Source organism: Dermacentor albipictus, chromosome 7 (assembly GCF_038994185.2).
Source record: "Dermacentor albipictus isolate Rhodes 1998 colony chromosome 7, USDA_Dalb.pri_finalv2, whole genome shotgun sequence".
In the NCBI taxonomy this organism is placed as follows: Eukaryota; Metazoa; Arthropoda; class Arachnida; order Ixodida; family Ixodidae; genus Dermacentor; species Dermacentor albipictus.
The window spans coordinates 121238062-121263555 of NC_091827.1; the positions used below are offsets into that span (position 1 = coordinate 121238062).

Consider the following 25494-nt stretch of genomic DNA (forward strand, 5'->3'; position numbering starts at 1 on the left):
GGCTTCCACCTATATTAAATGGGACAGTCGTTTGTACCTGCAAAAGAGAGGTGTCTGCATAGGGTCGTGTTTAGCTCCAATCCTGAGTGACTTATCTTTAGGTTGTGCTGGCAGAACCATTTCTAGCAGTCTCGAGGGCAGTAGCGTAGTCAAACTCTTTAGATTTGTTGAAGACTTCCTAATTTTGGTAGATAAAAATTGCAGTGACGCCGACTTGGTCGTTAGTCAAACATTGACAACCTTCAGGCAGACTTTATCCCCCATTGAAGTGACCCACGAACTTTCGGTAGATTCTTCCATCAGGTTTTTAGATCTTAGATTGTTGTTAGCACGTAACCACGTCTGATGGCAGTATGAACCTCGGGCTACTGAACCTCTGCTCCCTTTTAGTTCCTCTCACTCTAAGCTAGTTAAACGCAGCATTGATAACATGTGCTTGCTGAATGTTTTTAAGAAGTCCTGTCCACATCGAGCTGCGGCGAGTTTTCTTAAGCAGATTGACCGCCTGGAAGAGGCAGGCTACCCGCAACCTGTTTTAGTGTCCGTAGCGGAAACAATCCTGAAGAAGTCGCGAATCCGCCAACCGGACCAGGAGTCACCCCGCGAAAAAGAAAAAGTTGCTGTCATACCCTACATACACCACATGTCGCATAATTTGAAAAAGATTGCAAAGCGAGCTAGCGTAAATGTCGTGTTTTCTGCCCCATGCAAGCTCTCTAAGCTCTGTAGATTGACCAACCCTTATTCCCACAAGGAACCGGCCTGTGCTACTAAACACGATAGCAAATACGTAGAATGTCAGGCAGGAGTTGTTTATGAGATTCCTTTAGATTGTTGTAGAAAGTACGTGGACCAAACAGAGCAGTGCCTGCATGACAGGCTGAGGCAACACAATAACAAAGTGAGAAATCGGAAAGAGGGCCACCTGGCAATTTATTGTAGAAATTGCAAATGTAAGCCAGACTTCCACGCCTGCGCTGTGGTTGCCAGAAGCCATGACAAATGGGTTAGATTAATAATTGAGGCCAAAAGAATCATTGACGCAGCTGGTAACTGTGTACGTGTTGCGTCCATGTCACTGACACGCAAAGAACTGCTTTACCTGAACGCGAATGCGCCCTGAGAAACTGTGATAGCGCTCCTAGTATAAATCTGTGGCGTTTTTTCCTGATTAAACATTGTTGGAAGTGGCGCCCTGTGTGTGTTTTTTTTTCTTTGTCCTCCGTCATTTTAGCGCCTTCACTTCAGATCTATATTACATGTTGCTTCAATAAACTACACTTCTATGCGCAGCGCTTGTATGTTTCTCTGATCCTATGTGCATGCGTTTGTTGGCGCTGCTTTTAATATCCCCAAGCATGAATGCATACCAACTCGCGCAACTTTCGGCACTTTGTATGTTTCTTGCTGAGAATTTCAAGTGTTGCTGCTTTATTCTGCGCATGCGGGTGCGCAATAGAAGACAAGAATTGAGTGAAGCCCACACACCGCTGCCGTATGTGTATATGTGTGCCTTACAGAGTTGAAACGCCATGACGCTAGGTTTGTGCTACATGACGTGGCGCTCAAAGCGCGATAGGCGCACTTTACCGACCAAGAGAGCTGCTCAAATTACGGCCACTGACACGTGTACCATGGGCGTCCAGAAGGGGAGGCAAGGGTGGGCGAACCCTGCTCCTGCCCCCCCCCCCCTGCCCATCTGGAACTTCGGATAATGTTTTTTATGCACTAGCAGACCGCTACACAGCTTGATTTCTATACTCGCGTCCCGCGTATCCGTATGAAACGCCTTTCAGTATTCTGAGCCAAATCTGCACGTTATGCACTATGACTAATCTTGCTGGTTACGTCACGGCAGCAAGGGAAGGACTGTCTGCGGTGGTTTTTGAAGACAGCGAACAATTCTGAGAGAGAAGCTTGAAGTTTTATTTTAAGGCAAAGCCTTCCTTGCCTCCTTTTTTTGCGATGCTGTTTCATTCCGCACCGCGCCGGTGTTAGCAAGGGGCCGGTTCAGACCGTGTATATACACAGAAGCAGCTTGGAAGAGAAGACAGATGGTGTGCGAAACTCGTTTTGACCTTTCTGTCGAGTGCCATGTGCGCAATGCCCTCTGGAGCGCCCTCAGTATCGCCACATTATCCTCTTGACAACTGTAATAATCCGTGACTCCACCGAAAAATTGAATAAACTGCAGCACTTACCACTCTACTAACGTGCAAGTCCATAGGGGACATAGATAGAACTGTAGAGAGGAGGGGGAGAGTAGGAAGCGAATGGCTAGAACGGGTGCAGCAACACCTGACGCAGTCGCAAAACAGCTGGCCACTAACGCAGTTGCCATAGAGGGGGAGAGACCAGGAGCGGGAAAAGACGACGTGAGAAGGCAGGGAAACAGCGAATGCAGGCAAAGTCAAATTACGATGCGGTAATCTTCTGCTAGTTCTGGAATATAAACACCATGGAAACCGAGGGCATGCAGATGTGAAGCCGTTTTAAAACAACATAGGGTGTAAGAAACACTACGGACGCAGTCGCACGGCAAACCAACGCGTCTGTGCCCAACGCGGTAGATTGGCGGTTATGGAGTTGCTCGAGGTCACGGGTTCAATCTCGACCGTGGCGACCACAGCCGCATGGAGCGAAATAGAAAAACGCTAGTGCACTTAGATTTAGGTGCACTCTAAAGAGCACCAGGATGTCAAAATTATTCGGGAGTCCGCCACCCTTTAGCGTGCCTCACAATCCGATCGTGGTTTTGGCGCATACAGCCCCGTCATTCAACTAAAGTTTAGCACTTCTGAGACGATGCACTATGTTATGTGAGGTAGTGATAATGCACAATAATCTCAGAGATTATGGACAATGGCGCACAACAGCGCCTCAAGCAAACGTGTCTCTCTGCGTGTTCTGTGCACTACGCAGAGAAGCAGTACTGACTGACGCGAGGTAGCGTTTACCATGAACTCGGCACTCTCGTATTTGACTAAACACTCAAGAAATTGCACATTCACCTTCAATGTCACCGCTAAAAATCGTCACTTAATGCAAACAGCATCGCAGTATTCGCTTACATCGATTCCCACAGTGCGTGGGATCCGCATATGTTTCACAACTCAAGTATATTTATGCAGTCTTATCGCGAGTACTTCAGTTTTCGCGAAAATTGCGGGCTAGATCTAGGAACAACAATCTTGACGGCTGCAGATAGTAGGGAAAGTGAAACACATTTCCATGGCGTCACATCTCCTTGTAGACCATCCTTGCAAAATGGCCCCCCTACACCCAAACCTCCAAACTAAACCTATAAATCCGCTCCTAAAGAACGTCTGCTGCGTCGAAAGTGAGAGAAGCCAGTAGTACCCTTATTTTGCGAGCCACTTAAACGGGATTTAGAAGCAGATGGTTATTTTGGTCCCACGTAAATGAAAGCGAAACCAAGATTGATGCATATATAGCTATCTGAAATAGCTACCTAAATACGCTTTTCTATTACTGTAAGAGTTTATTATGCAAAATTGTACGCCTTGCTTGGTTTTCGGTGTCTGAGAACGAGTCCAGTGCTTCAGACGAATGTAAACAATGTAAACACCCAGAAAGCTGCACTGTCATATGGAAACGATCGGTTGTGTCATCGAACACATTGCGTGGCGAGAGGATGATCCGCCGGGTCAACATGCCAGCATGCCACTTTGAAGCCCTTGACGAAGTTCTGCGATTGAAAAGCCCCCTGATTCACAGAACCACATTTGTGCACCATTTACATACAGGCGCGAGCTATCACAAGCTCCATCCATCAATCCTGTACATATGGCCGGTCGCGCATTCCTCTTACGTACACCCCCGTTTCCTTTCGGCCTGCCGTGCGACGTATAATGGCGACATGCGTTTGTAGGAAATTAAGCCCCTTCACATGTGCGTGTCTGTGCGTGTGTGTGTGCGTGTGATTTGGCGGAAGCAGTCGTGGGAAGCAGTCTTGACAGTGTGGTCTTCAATGATCTCCTTGACTTTAGGGTAAAAGTTGGAAAAACTCGACTTCAGGAACACTTCGCTTTTCCTCCCAGCAATGTGAAGTACACTTCCGTCCGAGTCCAGAACAAAACCCTAACAATATGCGACATTCTGAGAGAGCGAATAGTGGCGCAAGCTAACATAGCACTTGCTTTTTCCGTTCTTGTGGACGAAACAGCAGATATTGCAGGAACAGAGCAAATGTCTATAGGCATTCTTTTCATTGACGAGGTGGCAACCCACGTCTGCGCTCGAAAGGAGTTTATATGATTTGTAGAGCTGGATCAACTGAGCACCTTCGCATCGCCGCGGTAATCTTGAAGTTTTAACGGATGCCGGGCTGATTCTTTAGAACCTCGTTGGACAGAGGTAGGATGGAAGCTCTACAATGGCTCGGAAAGAAACTAGAGCAAACAGAATAGTGCAGAAACAGCGTCCAAAGGCACTATTTTTCCACTGCAGAAATCACAAACTGAATCTTGTGATGAACGACTTGAACGAGGTCTCTGAAATTTTAAACACAGTAGCGACGGTCAAAGATACCATAAACTTCTTCCGTCAGAGCGTGCTCCGAAGGAAATTCGTGCCTAACATTCTGATGCTGTTTCAGAAAAGATGTTCTGCAAAATAGTCGATTAGGATTTTCCATCAGCCCTCCTTGGTCATAATCGAAGCATTCGAGGAGCTCCCGTCAATAGAATCAACCTCTAACGCTGCAGCTAGGCAAGAAGCTCACATCCTGTACTGTGCAACAAATTTATCTTTTGTCGTTTGCTTTCCGATTGTAGCAAAGTACAGCGTCTGGCTGGGACCAGTTACCAACGTTCTGCAAAGTGTACATGTGGACTTACAATCTGTACACGACCACATCTCTGAATTACAGAGTATTTTTCCCCCCGACCCGCGAACTAACGCACAAGAGCAGTTCTCTGATGTACTAAAAAAAAAGAAACAGCAAGTTAGGCAGCCTCTCGCTTAAATATGCTGATATCTGTACCAAGACAGGTATGTCGTCAGGCCCAGCAAAACACCTACAAGACTCAGTCGCCGGAAGAATACTACCGCATGGCAATATATGCGCCCTACTTGGACACTTTCACTGCTTCTTTGGCTCACCGCTTTTCTGAAATCAATGCGAAGAGGTTCAAACTTCTCCAGTTGCATGCACCAAAAATTGAGCATATATGCTCGTGTTGAGATTGCTGTCCTTGCTGAAGAACTTTAAGGCATTCTCTGCATCGAAAACTTTAAGGAAGCGGGCACATTTTGGTGCTAATGTCGCGCAAGAAAGCTGAGAACTCGTCAGAAATAACTCTGAAGTTCTGGTTCAGGTCAAGACATTCTTCCCCGTGTTCACAAAAGCATTGTGCTAGCTCTGGCCTTGCGTGCTACCGCCTGCACTGTCGGACGCTCCTACAGCACAACGAGGAGAATGAAAATGTGGCTTCGCTCAGCAATGACAAATGACAGGCTGAACGGTCCTTGCATGATGAGTGTGTACCGAGGGCGTGTAATGAGACATAAGAATAACATTTTGTCAACCGTGTCATCAGGCAAATTGCCCAGAAAAAGGCGAGGCATCTGCAGCTGCTATTCAAGGAGCACTGACTGACATGCAAACATACAGGTCGGTGAACATAATGTGCTGTGTGCTGCTGATCAGTTCGCTTGAGTCGAGAACACCCACGCGGAGAGACTGAACACTCTTTCCACGAAGTGATATTACCTTTTCGCATATTGCATATTGTCACGTGGTAGTGACGGCGAAGAAAGAAGCAGTACGGTGGAATACAAAACTAGCTTTTATTGGGCGAACCTGTGCCCACAAAACAGGCTACACTTATAGCACAACGAAAGCGGCGAACACGGTCGGCGATCGTCGAAAATCTGATCAGCGGGTCAAGCGCGTCGGCTTTTATACAGCAATCATCGAATGTTCCAGATTAAACGTTGGGACCCGCATGCCTTCTAAAATGTTCTACACCATTCGTGTCAAGCGATGAAATCAGATAACACAACGTTCGGCGACAACAGACAGCGCATAGAAGCATCGATAACTTTCCAGAAACTTCGGACACATGCAGGCGTGTCCCGCGCTCTGCGATAACATTTGTTAGGCGACAATACTTGTCGCCCGATAAAGACAAGTACACGTGTCAATACCCCCCCTCTTAAAAAGCATCGACCCGATGCTGCAAACAAACGAAAGTAATAAGTAAGCACTCATAGCAAAGAAAAAAAAACAAAAGGAAAGTTCGTTAGCGTCCGTAAAATGGTTTAAGACGCACCACGTGGACCACTTCAGGTCGTGCGCGACGTCGCTGTGAATGCGAAATGCCGTCTGGCACGACCTCATAGTCCAGAGCGCCAATACGTCGGATGACCTTGTAGGGTCCGAAATAGCGTCGGAGTAGTTTCTCACTGAGTCCTCGTCGGCGTATCGGTGTCCAAACCCAAACACGGTCGCCGGGCTGGTACTCAACAAAGCGTCGTCGGTGGTTGTAGTGTCGGCTGTCGGTCCTCTGTTGGTTTTTGATCCGTAGGCGGGCGAGCTGTCGGGCTTCTTCGGCGCGCTGGAGATAGCTAGCGACGTCAACATTCTCTTCGTCAGTGACGTGGGGCAGCATGGCGTCGAGCGTCGTCGTCGGGTTCCTGCCGTAAACCAGCTTAAACGGCGTGATCTGTGTTGTTTCTTGCACCGGCGTGTTGTAAGCGAATGTTACGTACGGCAGGACGGCATCCCAGGTCTTGTGTTCGACGTCGACGTACATCGCTAGCATGTCGGCGAGGGTCTTATTCAGCCGCTCCGTAAGACCATTCGTCTGCGGGTGGTATGCCGTGGTCCTCCTGTGCCTTGTCTGACTGTATTTCAGAATGCCTTGGGTGAGCTCTGCTGTAAAGGCCGTTCCTCTGTCGGTGATGAGGACTTCTGGAGCGCCGCGTCGAAGCAGGATGTTTTCGACAAAGAATTTCGCCACTTCGGCTGCGTTACCTTTCGGCAGTGCTTTAGTTTCAGCGAAGCGGGTAAGGTAGTCTGTCGCCACGACGATCCACTTATTTCCGGTTGTTGACGTCCGAAAGGGTCCCAGCAAGTCCATACCGATCTGCTGGAATGGTCGGCAAGGAGGCTCGATTGGCTGTAGTAATCCGGCTGGCCTCGTTGGCGGTGTCTTGCGTCGCTGACAGTCTCGGCATGTTCTGACATAACGGGCGACGTCGGCGGTCAGGCGCGGCCAGTAATACTTTTCTTGTATCCTCGATAGTGTCCGGGAAAAACCGAGGTGCCCAGCGGTCGGATCGTCATGTACGGCGTGCACTACTTCTGGACGAAGTCCTGACGGGACAACAAGAAGGTAGTTGGCGCGGACTGGTGAAAAGTTCTTCTTCACGAGGAGATTGTTTTGAAGCGTGAAGGAAGATAATCCGCGCTCAAATGCCCTGGGGACAACGTCGGTGGGCCCTTCCAAATATTCCACCAGGCCTTTTAGCTCCGGGTCTGCCCGTTGCTGTTCAGCGAAGTCTTCCGCGCTTATCATGCCAAGGAAGGCGTCGTCATCTTCGTCATCTTGCGGCGGCGGGTCAATGGGGGCGCGTGATAGGCAATCGGCATCGGAGTGTTTTCGTCCGGACTTGTAGGTTACAGTGATGTCGTATTCTTGTAGTCTGAGGCTCCACCGCGCCAGTCGTCCTGAAGGATCCTTTATACTCGCTAGCCAACACAACGCGTGATGGTCGCTGACGACTTTGAATGGCGCCTGCCATAAAGATAAGGGCGAAATTTAGCTGTAGCCCAAACGATGGCGAGGCATTCCTTTTCGGTCGTAGAATAGTTGCTTTCCGCTTTTGACAGCGACCGGCTAGCGTAAGCTATCACCTGTTCGACTCCGTTTCTCCTCTGGACTAGAACGGCACCGAGGCCTAGGCTACTGGCGTCAGTATGGATTTCTGTATCGGCGTACTCGTCGAAGTGCGCAAGTACAGGCGGCGACTGCATGCGTCGTTTGAGTTCTTCAAATGCGTCGGCCTGCGGCGTTTCCCGCTTGAACTCAACATCACATTTAGTTAGACGTGTCAACGGCTCGGCGATGCGTGAAAAGTCCTTGACAAAGCGCCTGTAGTAGGCACACATGCCAAGGAATCTACGCACTGCCTTCTTGTCGGTGGGCTGCGGGAACTTTGCGATGGCAGCTGTTTTCTGGGGGTCGGGGCGTACTCCGGATTTACTGATGACGTGGCCTAGGAACAGAAGCTCGTCGTAAGCGAAGCGGCATTTTTCTGGCCTCAGAGTGAGCCCTGATGACTTGATGGCCTCTAGTACTGTCGTAAGCCGCCTAAGGTGATCGTCGAAATTTTCGGCGAAGACGACGACGTCATCCAAGTAAACAAGGCAGGTCTGCCACTTCAATCCTGCTAACACCGTGTCCATGACGCGCTGGAAAGTTGCAGGTGCCGAGCAGAGTCCGAATGGCATGACCTTGAACTCGTAGAGGCCGTCTGGCGTGATGAAGGCGGTCTTTTCGCGATCTCTCTCGTCGACTTCTATTTGCCAGTAGCCAGACTTGAGATCCATCGACGAGAAGTACTTAGCGTTGCAGAGTCGATCCAATGCGTCGTCTATCCGTGGAAGGGGGTATACGTCCTTCTTCGTGATCTTGTTCAGACGACGATAATCGACGCAGAAACGTAGGGTTCCGTCCTTTTTCTTCACCAGGACAACAGGGGATGCCCACGGGCTTTTCGACGGCTGGATGATGTCGTCGCGCAGCATTTCGTCGACTTGTTCTCTTATAGCTTCGCGTTCTCGCAGCGAAACTCGGTAAGGGCTTTGGCGGAGTGGTCGAGCGTACTCCTCGGTGATTATGCGATGCTTGGCGACTGGTGTTTGTCGAATCCTCGATGTCGTCGAAAAGCAGCCTTTGTATCGTCGGAGCAGACTTCTGAGCTGCTGTTGCTTAATCACTGGGAGACTTGGATTAAGGTCGTAGTCTGGTTCGGGAACCATGGTCGTCGGGGTAGATGCGGCGGAATCCGAGAGGACAAACGCATCGCTGGTTTCCTGAATTTCCTCGATGTACGCGATCGTCGTGCCCTTGTTGATGTGCTTGAACTCCTGGCTGAAGTTTGTCAGCAACACTTCAGTTTTCCCTCCATGCAGTCGAGCGATCCCTCTTGCGACGCAAATTTCACGGTCTAGCAGGAGACGTTGGTCGCCTTCGATGACACCTTCTACGTCAGCGGGTATTTCGGTGCCGACCGAAATAACAATGCTGGAGCGGGGCGGGATGCTCACTTGGTCTTCGAGCACACTCAAGGCGTGGTGACTACGAGGGCTCTCCGGCGGTATCGCTTTATCTTCCGACAGCGTTATTGACTTCGACTTCAGGTCGATGACTGCGCCGTGTTGGTTGAGGAAGTCCATACCGAGAATGACGTCTCGTGAACACTGTTGGAGGATAACGAAGGTGGCAGGGTAAGTCCGGTCATGAACGGTAATTCTTGCCGTGCAGACTCCAGACGGCGTGATGAGGTGTCCTCCAGCGGTTCGAATTTGAGGGCCTTCCCACGTAGTCTTAACTTTCTTCAACTGGGCGGCGATGTGTCCACTCATGACGGAGTAATCAGCCCCTGTGTCGACTAAGGCAGTGACTACGTGGCCGTCGAGAAGCACGTCGAGGTCGGTGGTTCTTTGTCTGGCGTTGCAGTTAGGTCGTGGCGTCGGATCACGGCTGCGTCGTGTTGAACTGAAGTTGGAACGTCGCGTCGTCAAGTCGTCGTTCGTCGGTGTGGTCTTGCCTTCCTGACTTCGTCGAGACGGCGGCGTGTCGTTGTTATGTCGTCGAGATCGTTTCGTCGTCGTCTTCGTCGGCGGCGGAGGATCTTCGTCAGTTCGACGAATAGCAACCGCACCTCCATCGGTTGCTGCTTTTAGTTTTCCGGAGATGGGCTCGCTGACCGGCCCCGGGCTGGGCCAGTGTATGGTCGGCGCTGCGGCGACAGGTAGCGTCTTGGTGACGGCGAACGCGATGGCCGTCGAGGGCTCCACTGAGTGGCGGCGAGGCAATCGGCGATGTCACGTGGGCGCTCTCCAAGCTGTGGACGCGGCGCGTTGACGGCGAAACCTCGCAGTCCCATCTCCCGGTACGGACATCGTCGGTAGACGTGACCCGCTTCTCCGCAGTGGTAGCAGAGCGGGCGGTGGTCAGGAGCACGCCAAATGTCCGTCTTCCTCGCGTAGGTGCGCTGGGCGACGGGTGGTCGTGCTGGTGGCGGCGGCGGCGGACGACGAAATTGCGGCGTTACAGGGCCCTGGCGCGGTCGCTGAGGAGGGCCTTGACGGCGTACGACGGCGGCGTAGGTCATCGCTTCGGGTTGGGGTTGAGGTTGCACCTCTGGGACTCCAAGCGACCGGTGAACCTCATCTTTGACGATGTCAGCGATCGAGGCCACTTGAGGCTGCGACGACGGGAAGATCTTCTGAAGCTCCTCTCGTACGACTGCCCTGATAGCCTCGCGCAGGTCTTCGGAGGCCAGTGATTGAACTCCGGCATAGTTTGTAGCGTTGGTGCGGCGGTCGAATTGCCGGTTTCGCATCTCGAGTGTCTTCTCGATGCTAGTGGCCTCGCGAAGAAACTCGTCGACAGTCTTCGGTGGGTTTCGTACCATACCGGCGAAAAGTTCCTCCTTAACACCACGCATTAGTAGCCGGACTTTCTTTTCCTCGGGCATTTCCGGGTCGGTGTGGCGGAATAGGCGGCTCATTTCTTCTGTAAAAATCGCGGTGGTCTCGTTGGGCAGCTGCACTCGGGTTTCCAGTAGTGCTTGGGCTCGTTCTCGGCGTACGACCCTTGTGAATGTCTTCAGGAAGCCGCTTCGGATCAGCTCCCAGGTAGTCAAGGTGGCTTCTCGGTTCTCGAACCACGTCCTGGCAGCGTCTTCCAATGCGAAGAAGACATGTCGCAGTTTGTCTTCGCTGTTCCAGTTGTTAAAAGCAGCGACCCTCTCGTATGACTCAAGCCAGCTTTCTGCGTCCTCGAACGTTGAACCGCGGTACGTCGGAGGCTCCCTGGCTGCTGCAGCACGACGGGGGATGCTGGGGCTGCCATTGGGGTGGACTTGGTGGCGATCTTCCTGCACGTCTCAGGTAGGAGTCCGTGCTCTGGGGGCAGTCCTTGCAGCCGGCGGCTAGCTCGCTGGTCTTGGGCGACGTTGGTTTTGTCCTCGGGCTTCGGGCTTGGATCGCGGCTTTGCGGGGGCGTTCGGTACATGAACGCACAAGAACCTCCACCAGATGTCACGTGGTAGTGACGGCGAAGAAAGAAGCAGTACGGTGGAATACAAAACTAGCTTTTATTGGGCGAACCTGTGCCCACAAAACAGGCTACACTTATAGCACAACGAAAGCGGCGAACACAGTCGGCGATCGTCGAAAATCTGATCAGCGAGTCAAGCGCGTCGGCTTTTATACAGCAATCATCGAATGTTCCAGATTAAACGTTGGGACCCGCATGCTTTCTAAAATGTTCTACACCATTCGTGTCAAGCGATGAAATCAGATAACACAACGTTCGGCGACAACAGACAGCGCATAGAAGCATCGATAACTTTCCAGAAACTTCGGACACATGCAGGCGTGTCCCGCGCTCTGCGATAACATTTGTTAGGCGACAATACTTGTCGCCCGATAAAGACAAGTACACGTGTCAATATGTTTAATTCGTTGTTCATTTTTCAATTCGATATACTTTCTCCAAGCCAGGCCCTAATTTTCTTTTCAAATTTTTGTTTCAAGTGCGTAGTTTAGACCGCTAATAGTGCCTTTTCGGTGCCAACTTATCTCCCCTTCCCCGCCAACGGATGCCCCTGCCCCCTCCTTTGCAAAACGTTGTGCGGATGCCCTTGCCAGATACGATATAGCGCCGCTATTCCGCATCTACTCAGGATACAGAACTGGGCGAAAGACTTTTCCTTTATGGCAACCGTCAATGCCTGACTTTTCTCGGAGGACTTTATTCTGGGTCCTTGGCTCCTCCAGTGATTTCTTACGCTAATTTGCAGAATGGGCCGTGCTACAATTTCTTGCACGACACAGGAATAAATTGTGGCACTCAAGCACGGTGCTGTGTTTTAACGGCCAGCATTCATCGCAACTTTAACATCAGCATTATCGTCATCATCTGTCTATTCATTTGCTTCATCCATCCATCCATCCATCCATCCATCCATCCATCCATCCATCCATCCATCCATCCATCCATCCATCCATCCATCCATCCATCCCTCTTTTATTATTGCCATCAAGGAAGATTTTTTCCCTCGCGTTCGCGACATTAGAAGAAACTTATGGAAATACGGCAAACCGAAAAAAAATTCCGGCCATAAAGTCGCTCTTGTTTATGATAAACTAAAGATGAACGGGGAGCTATACTTTTGGGACGATGTTAAAAAATACGTGTGCCCCCTTACACGTGCTTCAAAGCAAACAAAAAACCAGGACACGGAAGCACGAACCCTACGCCCGCGCCGCCAGCAACGTCCCAAATAACTTTCATGAACATAAATGCGCGTAGCATTGTCAACAAGCTCGGTCACCTTGAATCATTACTAGTGGGCTTCGAGCCGGACTTCGTAGCCATTACGCAAACCTGGCTAACAAAACACATTAACAATTTTGAAATAACTCCCCCGAAATACGCTATAGTTCATAAGGACCCACCGACACGTGGTGGAGGCGTGGCTTTGTTATTAAAATATGAAGTCTCTTTCGTTACAATGCCTGAAGTTGAGGTGGTGGAAGCGATTTTTTGCAAACTGTGTTTTTCTAGTAGCGCTATCATTGTTGGGTGCGTTTACCTCACCCCTTATTCTCATTCAGACAAGTTTCATTCATTGTGTACTTACATACAACGTCCCCCCATGTTAAGGACACTAGACTAATACTTTTAGGGGACTTAAATCTTCCTGACATCGACTGGTGTGCACTGCAACATCATTCACCTTGCGCGGAAGTTGTTTTCGATATGATGCTTTCTTTCAACCTCACGCAGATCGTAACAAAACCTGCCCGCGTACAAGGAACTAGCTCTAACACTTCAGATTAGTGTTCCTGAGCAATCATTTCCCTTATCATGACGCTAAAGTATAAACACTGAAGGCCTGTCTGACAACAAATTATTATTGTGTTCTGTTCCGTTTCATTACACTACGCACGCTTCCCGATCAACAATAACATATCCTGACTACAGCCGAGCTGATGTCACTAGCATACTTGACACATTATCTGAAGAGCTAACACTGTTCCGTCAACTCTCAGATGACACTAATACCGATATAGAAATCCTATGGCGCAGGCTTAAAATGCACAACTAATTTCGTTCCTACCAACACTAAAATAACGCGAAAGAATAATCCTTGGATTCCTCGAACTGTAATTCATGCCAAACGGAAGGTCCGACGACTGAAAAAAAAAAAAACGCAACGATGCCACCCATCAGAAGGAACAGGCGAAAAATTAACATTAGCCATTAACGAGTTAAAATCTAAAATCAAAATAGCTAAAGCTTTCTATTTTTCAAATACGCTAACAAATTTCCTGAAAGATTCTCCCCAAAAGTTCTGGTGTTACTTAAATCCTAAAGTACCCAATGAAAGTCATCCGTCCTCGGAGGAAAATCGAAACACTGCGACCACACTGAATAAGTACTTTTGTTCCATTTTCACTACAGAAGATGGAAATGCACCTCGCAATAGCCCCTGCACCGGCAAGCAACCAGGGCCCCTTACTGTGACCGAAGCTGTAGTCTTAAACCTATTACTAAATTTAGACACTAAAAAAAGGACCGTGGCCTGATAACATTTCTAACACATTCCTGCGCAGACATGCCGAGTGGATTGCGAAGTTTTTAGTAATACTCTTTAGCAAATCCCTGTCATCCTGCAGCCTTCCAAAAGAATGGAAAACAGCTAAAATAACACCAATACATAAATCAGGAAGCAAATCTGGTCCCTCAAACTTCAGACCAATCTCACTAACCAGCACAATATGCAAGATACTTGAGCACATCATCTTAAAGCACATAACAACCTATCTAGAAGATAACCAAATTCTAACACCTTTCCAACATGGCTCTCGAACGGGACTTTCTACCATTACTCAACTAATTGAACTCGTGCATGATGGAACCACCTCTATGGATCACCAGAAACAACGTGACTTTATTCTCTTTGACCTTACGAAAGCCTTCGACCATGTGTCCCACCCAAAACTTATTAGGAAACTTGAGCTAACTTTAGGAACTGGCCCAATTTTAGACTAGATTATTGATTGCCTCACTAACCGTACTCAGTTTGTCAAAATTAATAATAAGAAATCCGTAACAGCTGATGTCACATCAGGTGTACCACAAGGAAGCGTCTTAGCCCCAGTGTCATTCCTAATTTTTATAAACGACCTTCCTGCTAACATTTTAACATTAGACTTTTTGCCGATGACTGCGTGCTATATCAGGAAATTAACTCTGTCATCGACCACATAGCTTTAAATAACACCATAGCAGCAATAGCGAAGTGGTGTGAAGACTGGCAGGTGACTATTAACGTTGACAAATCTGTTCTATTATCTGTAACAAGGAAGAAACATAGGTCACGCTTTCAGTACACACTCAACAGCATTCCTCTTGCTTCGGTCTGTGAATACAAATACTTAGGAATATTACTAACTTCTGACCTTAGATGGGATGCTCACGTTAACAAAGTCACGGCAACCGCACTAAAACAGTTATTTTTAATAATAGATGCCTCAGACTAGCATCATCTGATATAAAGCTACTAGCATACAAAACATTTGTCAGACTGGTACTAGAGCATGCAAATGTCGTTTGGTTTCCTTTCACTAACAAGCTGAATAAAAAACTTGAAGGTGTTCAGAGAAAGGCGCCCAGGTACATTTTTAACAAACATAGGCTAACAGGCTCGCCGACAGAACTACTCAAACAAGCCGGGATCCTAACTCTTCAATACAGAGCAAAACGAGCACGCCTTAAAACCATTTACCAACCCGTAAACAACCAATTGTATCTGGATACCTCACGATACATAACGAAATCTCAAACCAGGAAAACACGTCATAACCCCTCCCACACACTAAACGAGTATTCGTTCTGTGCTGACACTTTCAGGTATTCTTTCTTTCCACAGACTATACGCGATTGGAACGCTTTGGACGTGAGCTCTGTCAATAGTTCATTACTAACTGCCTTTATCACACTTGTTGAAAACGATCTGCTTACTCAGTAATTATTTTTGCTTGTTGTCAGTATCACTTTGTTACTACCTTTATTTTTTGCATTTTGCGGCACAATTATTCTGTCCAACCCGAATCCTGCAGCATGAACCTCATTATATGTTTTTTACGCCTGCTGATGTATAACCGTATTCTATGTATTAATGTGTATTCTTAAACCCTTTTATATTGTCGTGTCTGTATGTCAATGTACTTCTTGAAGGCCCTTTCTGTTACGATCCCTGACGGGACTGACAGTACTACAAGGACTCGCTGGCAAATGACTCGCGCAACAGTATCAGTGCTTTCAAGCCACAACTGAACCTTTCTTGTACCTTAACGCGACGCAAGATTGCCCAACTGTGTTTTATCCCCCATGCTCTAGTACACCATTCCCCACATTTGCGTAATACTCTTCGTCCTCCTCAGCCAAATTCCCTCCGACTGACTAACAGCCGCACGTAAACTATAGTTCTGAACAGGAACTTTTCTCGTGTTCCTTATCGTGTTACCGATAAGCAACATACCGACTTGCGCAATTAGTTAACAATTGTTGAAATTAAACAACTAGCTGCTCACTTTGTCCAACTCTGTTTAACCGCTGAAGTGTACAGGGCTCATGGTACAACCACATTTAATAGATTTTTCTTTCTCGTCAGTATACATTATTAGAACGTTTTTCTTTCCCTTCCTCCTTCGCTTCTGCCTTCCCCCTTATATAAGGTATCCGTCTTCCGTCAATTAAGTTGAGCCAGAGCTTGTGTCTCGTCCTTGTTACTATGTGGTCTCATGTGTTTGCGCTGTCAGAATTTTTAGGTCAAGTATGCACTAACTCGCCCAGACAGAAGTTTTAGTTGATAGAACGAGCTGCCCAGAATCAATAGCTAACGAGCGCAATCCACAAACATTTAGGCAGTTAATGATAGGAAACTTTAAGAGTTAATTACACTAATCACACCTCTGCCACGTATTATGTTGGCAATGCTTGCCTTCAGTGCCCGTGTACCCATCCCATTTGCGCCCTTGACATTTTTATCTGTAACTTTTTTCTTCTTTGTTTTCATATCGATAGTAGTTATTCATGTTCATACTTCCACCTTACGTTAGTGCCACGCAAGGCACCTCTAAGGGACAATAAACGATAATGATGATTCCTTGTTCGACAGCTATCAATTACACAGTTCTTGTCATGTAGCGCTATCCGCGCTCATAACATTGTTCTATCCCTTTCAAAACGTTAACACAGACTCTTTCCCTGGCCGGGAAAACTTGGGCATGGGGAAAAATTGGATTGTACATTTCACAGATAACAGTAATGATGCATCGTGCATGGTTTAACTTCGCCGCGTACATCCCGGCTTTGGTCTTGGGCAGTTTATTCGCAGGAGAGCACGTGCAGTAGTAATTATGTTCTTGTCTCGAGAATGCTGCGTCACTAGTTCCTGCATGGTCTACACTGAGTGAACAAGAGAAGCTGGAGCCAAGACACAACGTTCTAACACGGGTCTTCGTCAGGGCATAATCTTGTGGAAACGAGGTCATATAAGGGTATTGAAACAAACAAAAAGAACTACAAGAACACGCAGACACCACAAACGCTCCCTCACAACTAAACGTTCATAAAAAACAACTTAGAAGCACGAAGTACGAATTGCACCGGGACTTGGCACAGGTGGAAGTCAGCAAGATGAAGGGAGAGCACTTGACAGAGCAAAGGAAGAAAACAAAAACAGCAAACAGCGCAGGCGCCAGAACCTTATGGGAGGACCACAACACATAAATGTCAACCTTCTTTTAAGAAATTAACCTCGTTGCGGGAGAATGCCGCCGAAGTCACCCTAATAGAGATTGCCCAGGGTGAACGTTCTTTACTAAGAAAGCTTTTTCTTAATAAAAAATACTTTTACATTATTTCTGTGAAATTATCCTTACACATATACAAGATAACTGGCTCCTCAAACAGTGGCGAACAGTTGCAGTACATGTATTGTGCACGTATAGAAGACCCACAATCTGCGCTCAAACGCTCGCCCAAAATACCAACCTTGCGGAAGTACGTGCTCCAGGCTGAGGCTTAGATCTTTCGCCCGTTGCTGATCAATTCATGTCTGCACTTTCCTGCGATGGTCTGTGCGCAGCTCCCTGCTGATGCCCGAGGGTCACGGCCGCTGGGTGACAGCGATAGCCTCCATCGTGGCGGTGTCCCTGGCTGTCACGCTGTTCGCTGTCCTCTACAATGTGCTCAAGGAGGGCGGTGAGCAGCGTCTTTCACGCACACCCTCTTGCGCGTTCATTCGCTATATTCGCGGACAGATTTCCGAGGCAATAAAGTTGAACCTACGGAGGCAAAGCAGACACATCTAAGACCACTGCAGAAAAAGATCCCACATTCTCATCCACAGCTTGTTTATGCTTGGGAAGAGACAGCATAAACATGTTATTTACAATAGGACATCAGAAAGAACGCGCCACTGTGTGTTAAAATAAATGATTTTTCTGCGTTTCTACTTCGCGTTTGGAAAAATACGCGACCATTGCACGTGGAAGCTATGCTGATTGAGTACCAGTTCTAAGAATACAGTGTAATGTACCAAGAAACAAAAAGCGCTGTCAATTCTGCCAGACCACTTGGCTCAGTACTACACCACATGCTGAAGGCCTGCCTTGGTAGATTTACCTTCAAGGCACCAGAATTTTGACCGCCAGCGTATCCAGAACGTGCACTGTCGGCGTCTGTGTGAAATGAAACGCAAGCAGCGGTGCGCGTGGCCCATGTGTTGCTGGAGCTACAGTGCCCGCCATCGGTAAGCCATCAGCATGGCACAGATTTTGCTAAAATAATCACTAGAGGAAGCTCTGGCGCTAGTTTGGACGAGAGCCAGCATATGAGTTATGGTTATTACGTGTACTTGCTTAGACGTCGTCCTTCTGGCTTCCAAAGGGTTAGTCATACTTTGCGAATTGATAATTTTCTACATAATATTGCGTCATAGACGCGAACATTGGCAATGATTGTGCATGTGTGCCGAGTCTTATTGCTTTCCGTAGTTCGACAATAATATTAATTTAATAGTTGGGCCAGTAAACGCACCTAAACCGGCTGACCCCTTGCACTGGTAAGCTAGGGGTGGTGGGTTGGATCCCGCCCACGGCGACCGCATTTCCACGCGAATGAACGGAAACAAACGCTCGTCAACTCGAATTTCGGTGAGCACTGACAAACCCTAGGCTGTCGAAATTTATTCGGAATCCCCCACTGTGGCACGCGCGTCCTAATAGGACCGTAGTTTTAGCAGGTATATATGAGAACCCTGAATTTAGTTTTACAATCTTAAGCTGGGCTATCTGTGCGCCGAAGTCTTATCTATTTAGTAGGAGACTCCAAAGGATTACCAGCTTTACCACGGGCAGGCACATGCATGGTAGGTTTGCCCGCAGGATGCTAGCATGCTTGCCCTACTGCGATAGTTTTGCTTCTATTTTTTTCGTTTCTTCGCTTTCGAATCATATGAGCACAAAGAAACTCAAAGAACACACGGCAGAACTATAGCGGCAAGGCGAGCACCTTCGCACCGAACGGATTGCGTGAGCCTGCCTCCGGCTATGACTAGCCGACGGCGTGCACTGTACCTTCAGAAGTGCTTCGGGCACACGTTCCTCCGTTCGCGCTTCATTTGGCATCTATACATGTTGGAAGCGCTTCCTTCTTTTTAAAGAGGGGATTCGGTTTCATCCCCCGATGTCATAGTTCTACAACGGCATTTCTACGCATGGGCGTGGCTCTCCAGGCACGAGGCTTTTGCCGTCATTGTCGAAAGTCGTTCTATAGGAAACCGGCTGGCTGACATATCAAAAGAATCCGACGCACTACCACGCTATCTTTGCCACGAAATGTCTGCTTTGCTGAATCTGCACTGGTTTATAATTTGTCGTGGTGCGCCATTACCGATGATAGTTCACAAATAGGGAACCGGGGACAGAATTCACCAAGTGAACTTACGAAAAAATTTTGGCGTAAGAAAAATCTTAAGTAAGAACCGTATTCACAAAGCTAAAGCTATTCGTAAGATCAGCAAGGTTGCGATGCCTGCCACTGCAAGGACGAGTGCTGTAGGAGAAATACGGTAAGGGTAGAACAGGTGCGAACTTGAGTAATTCCGCAAATCATAAGCGTAAGTTGATTACGTGAGACATGACACGTAAGAGATGAAGACGAAATTTCACGGTAGTGGTGTAGCAGTCTTACGAACATAATTATGTCTATCTGCGCCGCTCGAGCTGACGCAGGTAAGCGTTGGAACGTGCTGTTCTGGCTACATTGCCAAAGGCCACAACTGATAGCCGATGATGGCACGTACTTATATCTTTGTGACGAGCTTTGACTTATCATCTCAAAGGGCATTAAGCTGTTTCAGTGCATAATTGTATTGGGCGTGCTCTGCTGTGGAAGGTACTAACATTAATGCTGTGTTGTGAACTTCTGCCTATGATAGGCTGCGTTTCTGTATGCGCACAGTAGATAAAAGTTTCATAATCGTCATGACACTCTATGAGGTGTTAGCAAATAAAACTGTACTGTCCGTCCCTGCTAACCATCATGTTTGTCATTGATGTCTTTTGAGTAGTTCTATCGTTTTTCTTTTTTTTGTTGGACTTTCTCTTGCTCATACGGCTCCTGATGATCAGGTTTTTTAAACGCCATGAGCCTACAATTCTCCATGCGAGATGAAATAATGAAAATGCGCTGAAACATTTGTAATGATGAAAACTTGCTGCTATTTCACAATTTGGTGTCGTCTTCCGCGCTGTTAGCCTCAGCCTTCTAATATATTGCTCATAGGCTCATAGTTTCAATTCAGCACTAAGGCGAAGAGACATAGTGTCTGCGCTCATGGTTTCCCAGTCAAAAAATCCGACAGAGCGATCTTGTTGGACCCACAGAGTTCTTGAGGGTCCGATAGGATTTCTTGTTTGCGCCCTTCCAACACCGATAAGAATACTGATGTTCCCTCAGTACAGACTGTGGGAACGCTTCCCACACCTACAAGATTCTTGAAGGGCCCCCAGGACGCTCTATGGGCACGCTTCCCACACCAATGAGATTCTTGAAGGTACCTCAAACCTCCTGTAGGCGAGCCTCCTACAGCAATACGCTGGTTGGATTTCCCTCAAAGCTTTCTATCGGCGTGCTTCCCACACCAATAAGATTCATGAAGGTCCCTCAAACTATAGGCGACCCTAACTAAATTTTTGAATATGTTGCTTCAAGACCCCTTCCAACAGCAATACGATTGCGGAATCATACATGTGCGTCGTGTGTGCTGAGAACTTTTGGGCTTCTTAAATACGTTTGACAAACAAACTAGTAGGCAGACCACTTAATATAGTCATATTAGGCCGGCAACGACGTGACTGACGAAACGCCAGTCCTCGCAGTGTGCGATAGAGCTTCAGCGAACTTCCATGCAATGCCGGCAAAGCTGCCGATCGACTGCGTACACTTGATATATCAGCGCCGTTCATCGACAGCGCGATTTCCACGCCTCCGCGTATATGTATACGTTCTCGTGCTTCGAAAAAATTGAACCATTCTTCGATAGTTGAAACGCACAAACTTCTATCAGCGCTTTTTACGTTCAGCGAAGGATATATATGCAGCGCAGTCAACCAGTTCGTATATGCATATGTGCACGTCATCGGCGTATTTGAACTGACAAGTGCTTTTATTGCGATTCATTTTCAACTGTAGCAATTAGAAATAGACCACATTTCCCTTCGCACAGTGCAAGCGGGAAGCGGCGACACGGCGCGGTGCCTATGCCGCTGTTACGCGAAAGACGTGAAAGCAGCTGCCGGCAGGTACATGTATGTACTACGTCGCACTCGATCGCCGCGGCGCTTCGCTGAATGAAATGTGGCTGTGTAGACGACTGTATTTGTACGCACTGTTATGCTGACACACATAGCTTTTCAGATGCCGTGGCTGCTTTTTATTATACGCCAAACGATCAAGCGACGGCCATTTGACACAGCAGCCTGGCTCGGCCAAAATGAGTGCGCTCGCGAAAACCATTTTGATCTGAGTGTGAAAATTCGACTTGATCGATCACGCAATTCTGCGGCGCAGGGCTATTACAGATGACACTGTTTTGATATTTATCGCACGTTATCGCGCAAGAAACTGGCGCGAACGACCTTTTTTAATTCGCGCGTTTGCTTGCATGCACTCTCCGATTGCGCTGCTGATGTGTTGACATCTCAGCGGCCGCCAAATGCGCGAGGTAGCTCCGACATTTCCTTAGCGCACTGCTCGAAAGATTACCGCGATTATCGTACCTTTGCGGTATTGTGCGAGCGCAGTACAACCGTTTAGCCTCATAATCAGCCTATTCCAACTAAACAGTTTTATTGATGTTATTCGGTGTTCATGCGGTCTTTAGCTTGCCTTGTGTCTTCGTGTTACTTTTTTTGCGATCTTTAGCAACCATGCAACCCATTTATGTGTACTGCAGCACCAAGACCTTTCCAGGCCATCTCCATAACGCCCATGTTGAACCAGCCTAAGCAAGAAAATGATTTTTTGAGTTTGCAAATATTTATACGTCATGCACCTTACACATAGCAAACATTGTCAGAAAGACTGGCCATTGTCTCCATGATCGAATAAAAGAACTACACGATCAAGTGTGTGCATGGAGGCAGATTGTCAGCACATTGCAGCAAGTGTGTGCCTCCATTAGTAAAAGAATGCACTATTGAGAGCAAACAGAGAGATCTCCTAATGTGAGGATTCATAATGCCAAAAAGATATCCCACTCACGAAATGTCGATGTCAGCAGTATCAATTGCTTTATTAGAATAATTGTGATTTCTTAGCCATCAGCGTGATAGTTTGCTTGTGGAGACCTAATATATTTTACCAAATAAATTTATATTAGTGCAGTGCCTCATGACTTCTGCCTGTTCACCTCAGTGTTTTCCATGCTGTACAGTGACTTATGCCTTATCACTAGGCATGCCAATACGTACCTCGTACGTGGTAGAAAGTCTACCCAGCAGTGTTACTAACAAGTTAAGATCTTTGCAATATACAGCTGCTTTGCATACTGCACTACCAAAAAAATTCAACATTAGAGCACCACACTCTTCTCAGCTTTGTTTTCCTTGCAGCTACTAACAAACATCCAAGCAACAGACCATGGAGCCATGGAACACAGCTAAAGTTTAACTGTCTATTTACTGAGCGACAGAGAAATCAAGAAAATAATCATTAAAACCTTACTGCTCAAATTGTTTGCATTGCTCTTCAGAGTGCTACTATACTGCTGCTACTGCTACTCTACTGCTAAGTTCGCACACTATTGAACAGTGTGCTTGAATGCTTGAGTGTGCTGCTTGAGCAGCTTGTGCTGCTTGAGCTGCTCAGCTATCAGCTAACTGAAGAATTGCCATTTCAATTACCTTCTAGGTGTAGATTTCAATCGCTATGCAATGCCTGAAAATCAAACCAAATGTTCAAAACTAGGCCAGCAGTGTCGAAGAGCTCATTATGAAAAATCAGTTTTAATTTAGTTTTCAGCTTTATCCATACAGGAAGAAAAATTATGCAGATCCCACAGACTGTGGGAATCAATGTAAGCAAAGCATTCTGAGCAGTTTGCTTTGATCAAAGATAACTAGGGGTGATGCTGACGGTGAATCTTTAATTCCTTCAATGTTTAATACATGAGAGTGGCGAGTTGACGTTAGACGTTGAGTTGCCTGCCCCACTGGTGTTTGTCTGTGTAGTAGACAAAACACGCAGCGGAAGGTGTTTACTTGAGATGGTGTTTTGCGCTATACTTCATAACCTCCGAGAGGATTGAACACATTCCTTGCCTCACATAGCACATCACATCTTGGCAGAAGTATTAAACTTTATTTAAAGTGTGGGGCTGTACATGCCAAAACCGCAATCAAATTATGAGGCACACGATAGTATCGGACTCTGGATTAATTTTGATGCCGTGGTATTCTTTAATGTGTCCTTAAATCTAAGTGCACGAGCAGTTTTTATTTTGCCCTCGTTGAAATGCACCTACCGCAGTCGGGATCAAACCCATGACTTCAAGCAATGCCATAGCCACAAAGATACCACGGCGGGGCCTGAAGTGTTGACGTGTGACCACTTCCGTAGTGTCGTCTTGACCCTAAGGTGCACTTCATTGTGGCTGTGCTTTTGCACACCCTGCATAAGTTGCCCAATTCACAAATTTGGATGGTGTTTATTTTTCAGGAGTACCAGAAACGTACTGTACTGTACCTTGAACTTAAATTTATTCTGTTTGCCTGCAACCACTGTGTACAGTAGCAGCATTTCCTTGCCTTCTCACGTCACCTTTTCCCTATCGCCCATCCCCTTGTACGGGAACTGCAAGTGAAGAATGGCAAGGCTGCTGTTCACTCGTTTCGTGACTGCATCGATTCTACCCATTCTCTGCCCTCTTTCCCCCTCCTCTCCACAATTCTATCTAGCTTCCCTCTGGGCTAGCATGTTAGTATAAAGCTGTTAGGCGCCACAGATAATTACACCTACCAAGAGGTTAATGCGGCGACACCCAGGAAGCTCCAAATGGCATTGTGCACATTCAATGCGGTGCGGTACAAACAAGTTTCTCACATCTCGTTTCTTCTCTGCCACACTTCTTCCATGTATATGTATGCGCTCTGAACCAGCGCCCTGACACGGTATGCCAGACAACACCAGCTACAGCAGCAGCAGCTATGGGAAAGTCGAAGAAAGGGGCAAAGAACACTTCATTTCAATATTATCCAGATCCCACGCACTGTCGGAATTTATGTAAGCGAAGGTTTCTGTCTTGGTTGCTTTGACTGTAGATAATTAGCAGTGATGTTGATGCCGAAAGCTTAATTTCTTCAACGTTTAGTATAACACGAGAGTGGCGAGTTGGTGTTAAATGCTACCTTGCAAGCACCACTGCTGTTTGTTTCGTACAAAGAACACATTGCGAGAGACATTTGCTTAAGGCGTTGTTAAGAGCCATATTTCATCATCTCTGAATTGATTATGGGGCTGTACATGCCAAAACCACCATCGGATTGAGGCATGCCGTAGTGGCAAACTCCTGATTAATTTTGACACTGTAGTACTCTTTAGCGTGTCCTAAATTTTAGTGAAATGGGGCTGCCACGGTTGGGATCACATCCACGACCTCGAGCAATGCCATAGCCACAAAGCTACCGCGGCAGGCATAGAAGTGTTGATTTCACAGTCAACTGCTTTCGTAGTGTCGCCTGGAGCCCGAGTTGTGCTTTAATTAATGCAGCTTTGCTTCTACAAGCATAGCGTAATTTATCCGCTTGACATATATGCATGGTGATTATCTTTCAGAAATAGCAGGAAGGTACTGTGCTGTACCTTAAACTTAAGCTTATCCAGTTTCCCCACAACCGCTGTCGCATAGCAAAAGGCTTACCTTGCCTTCTCGCGTCCCTTTCCCCCGATCTCCCTTGTATGGAAACTGCCTCGTCTCCTCTGTATTAAACTTGAGTTGGATTATGGGGCTGTACGTGCCAAAACCACAATCGGATTGAGGCATGCCATAGTGGCAAACTCCAGATTAATTTTGACACTGTGGTACTCTTTAGCGTGTCCTAAATTTTAGTGAAATGGGGCTGCCACAGTTGGGATCACATCCACGACTTCGAGCAATGCCATAGCCGCAAAGCTACCGCGGCAGGCACAGAAGTGTTGATTTCACAGTCAACTGCTTTCGTAGTGTCGCCTGGAGCCCGAGTTGTGCTTTAATTAATGCAGCTTTGCTTCTGCAAGCCTTGCGTAATTTATCCGCTTGACATATATGCATGGTGATTATCTTTCAGAAATAGCAGGAAGGTACTGTTGATGATGATGCGTGGTGTTTTATGGCGCAAGGGCCAGGTTTGGCCAAAGAGCGCCAAGCCAATGGTAATGTGATCAAAGGGAAGCGATAAATTACGAGCAATGAATGTTACAGAGCTGTAAAGGGGCTTAAAAGACGGTCACTGTAAAGTGTGTAAGAGCTACATGTAATAAAACTATGACAATGACTATGAAGTGTGTCAAGGATGCGAAAGGTGCATTGTAAAAGAGTTACGATGTGCTAAAATTGGTCATTTGGATAAAAGTTCTAAAAAGCACTACTGCCCTAACAGAGTCCTTGAAGCGC

General features: G+C 47.3%; 1 protein-coding gene across 8 annotated transcripts in view; it reads left to right on the top strand.

Annotated features, from left to right (window-relative positions):
- The window catches only part of LOC139048130 (uncharacterized), a 424803-nt gene that overhangs the window by 231787 nt on the left and 167522 nt on the right, over positions 1 to 25494 (top strand). For all 8 annotated transcript variants that reach the window (XM_070522634.1, XM_070522640.1, XM_070522641.1 and 5 more), the window contains 2 exons: positions 17425 to 17540; positions 21070 to 21151. In XM_070522634.1, coding sequence (XP_070378735.1) covers positions 17425 to 17540; positions 21070 to 21151 — 198 coding nt within the window. The remainder of the gene's footprint in view (positions 1 to 17424; positions 17541 to 21069; positions 21152 to 25494) is intronic.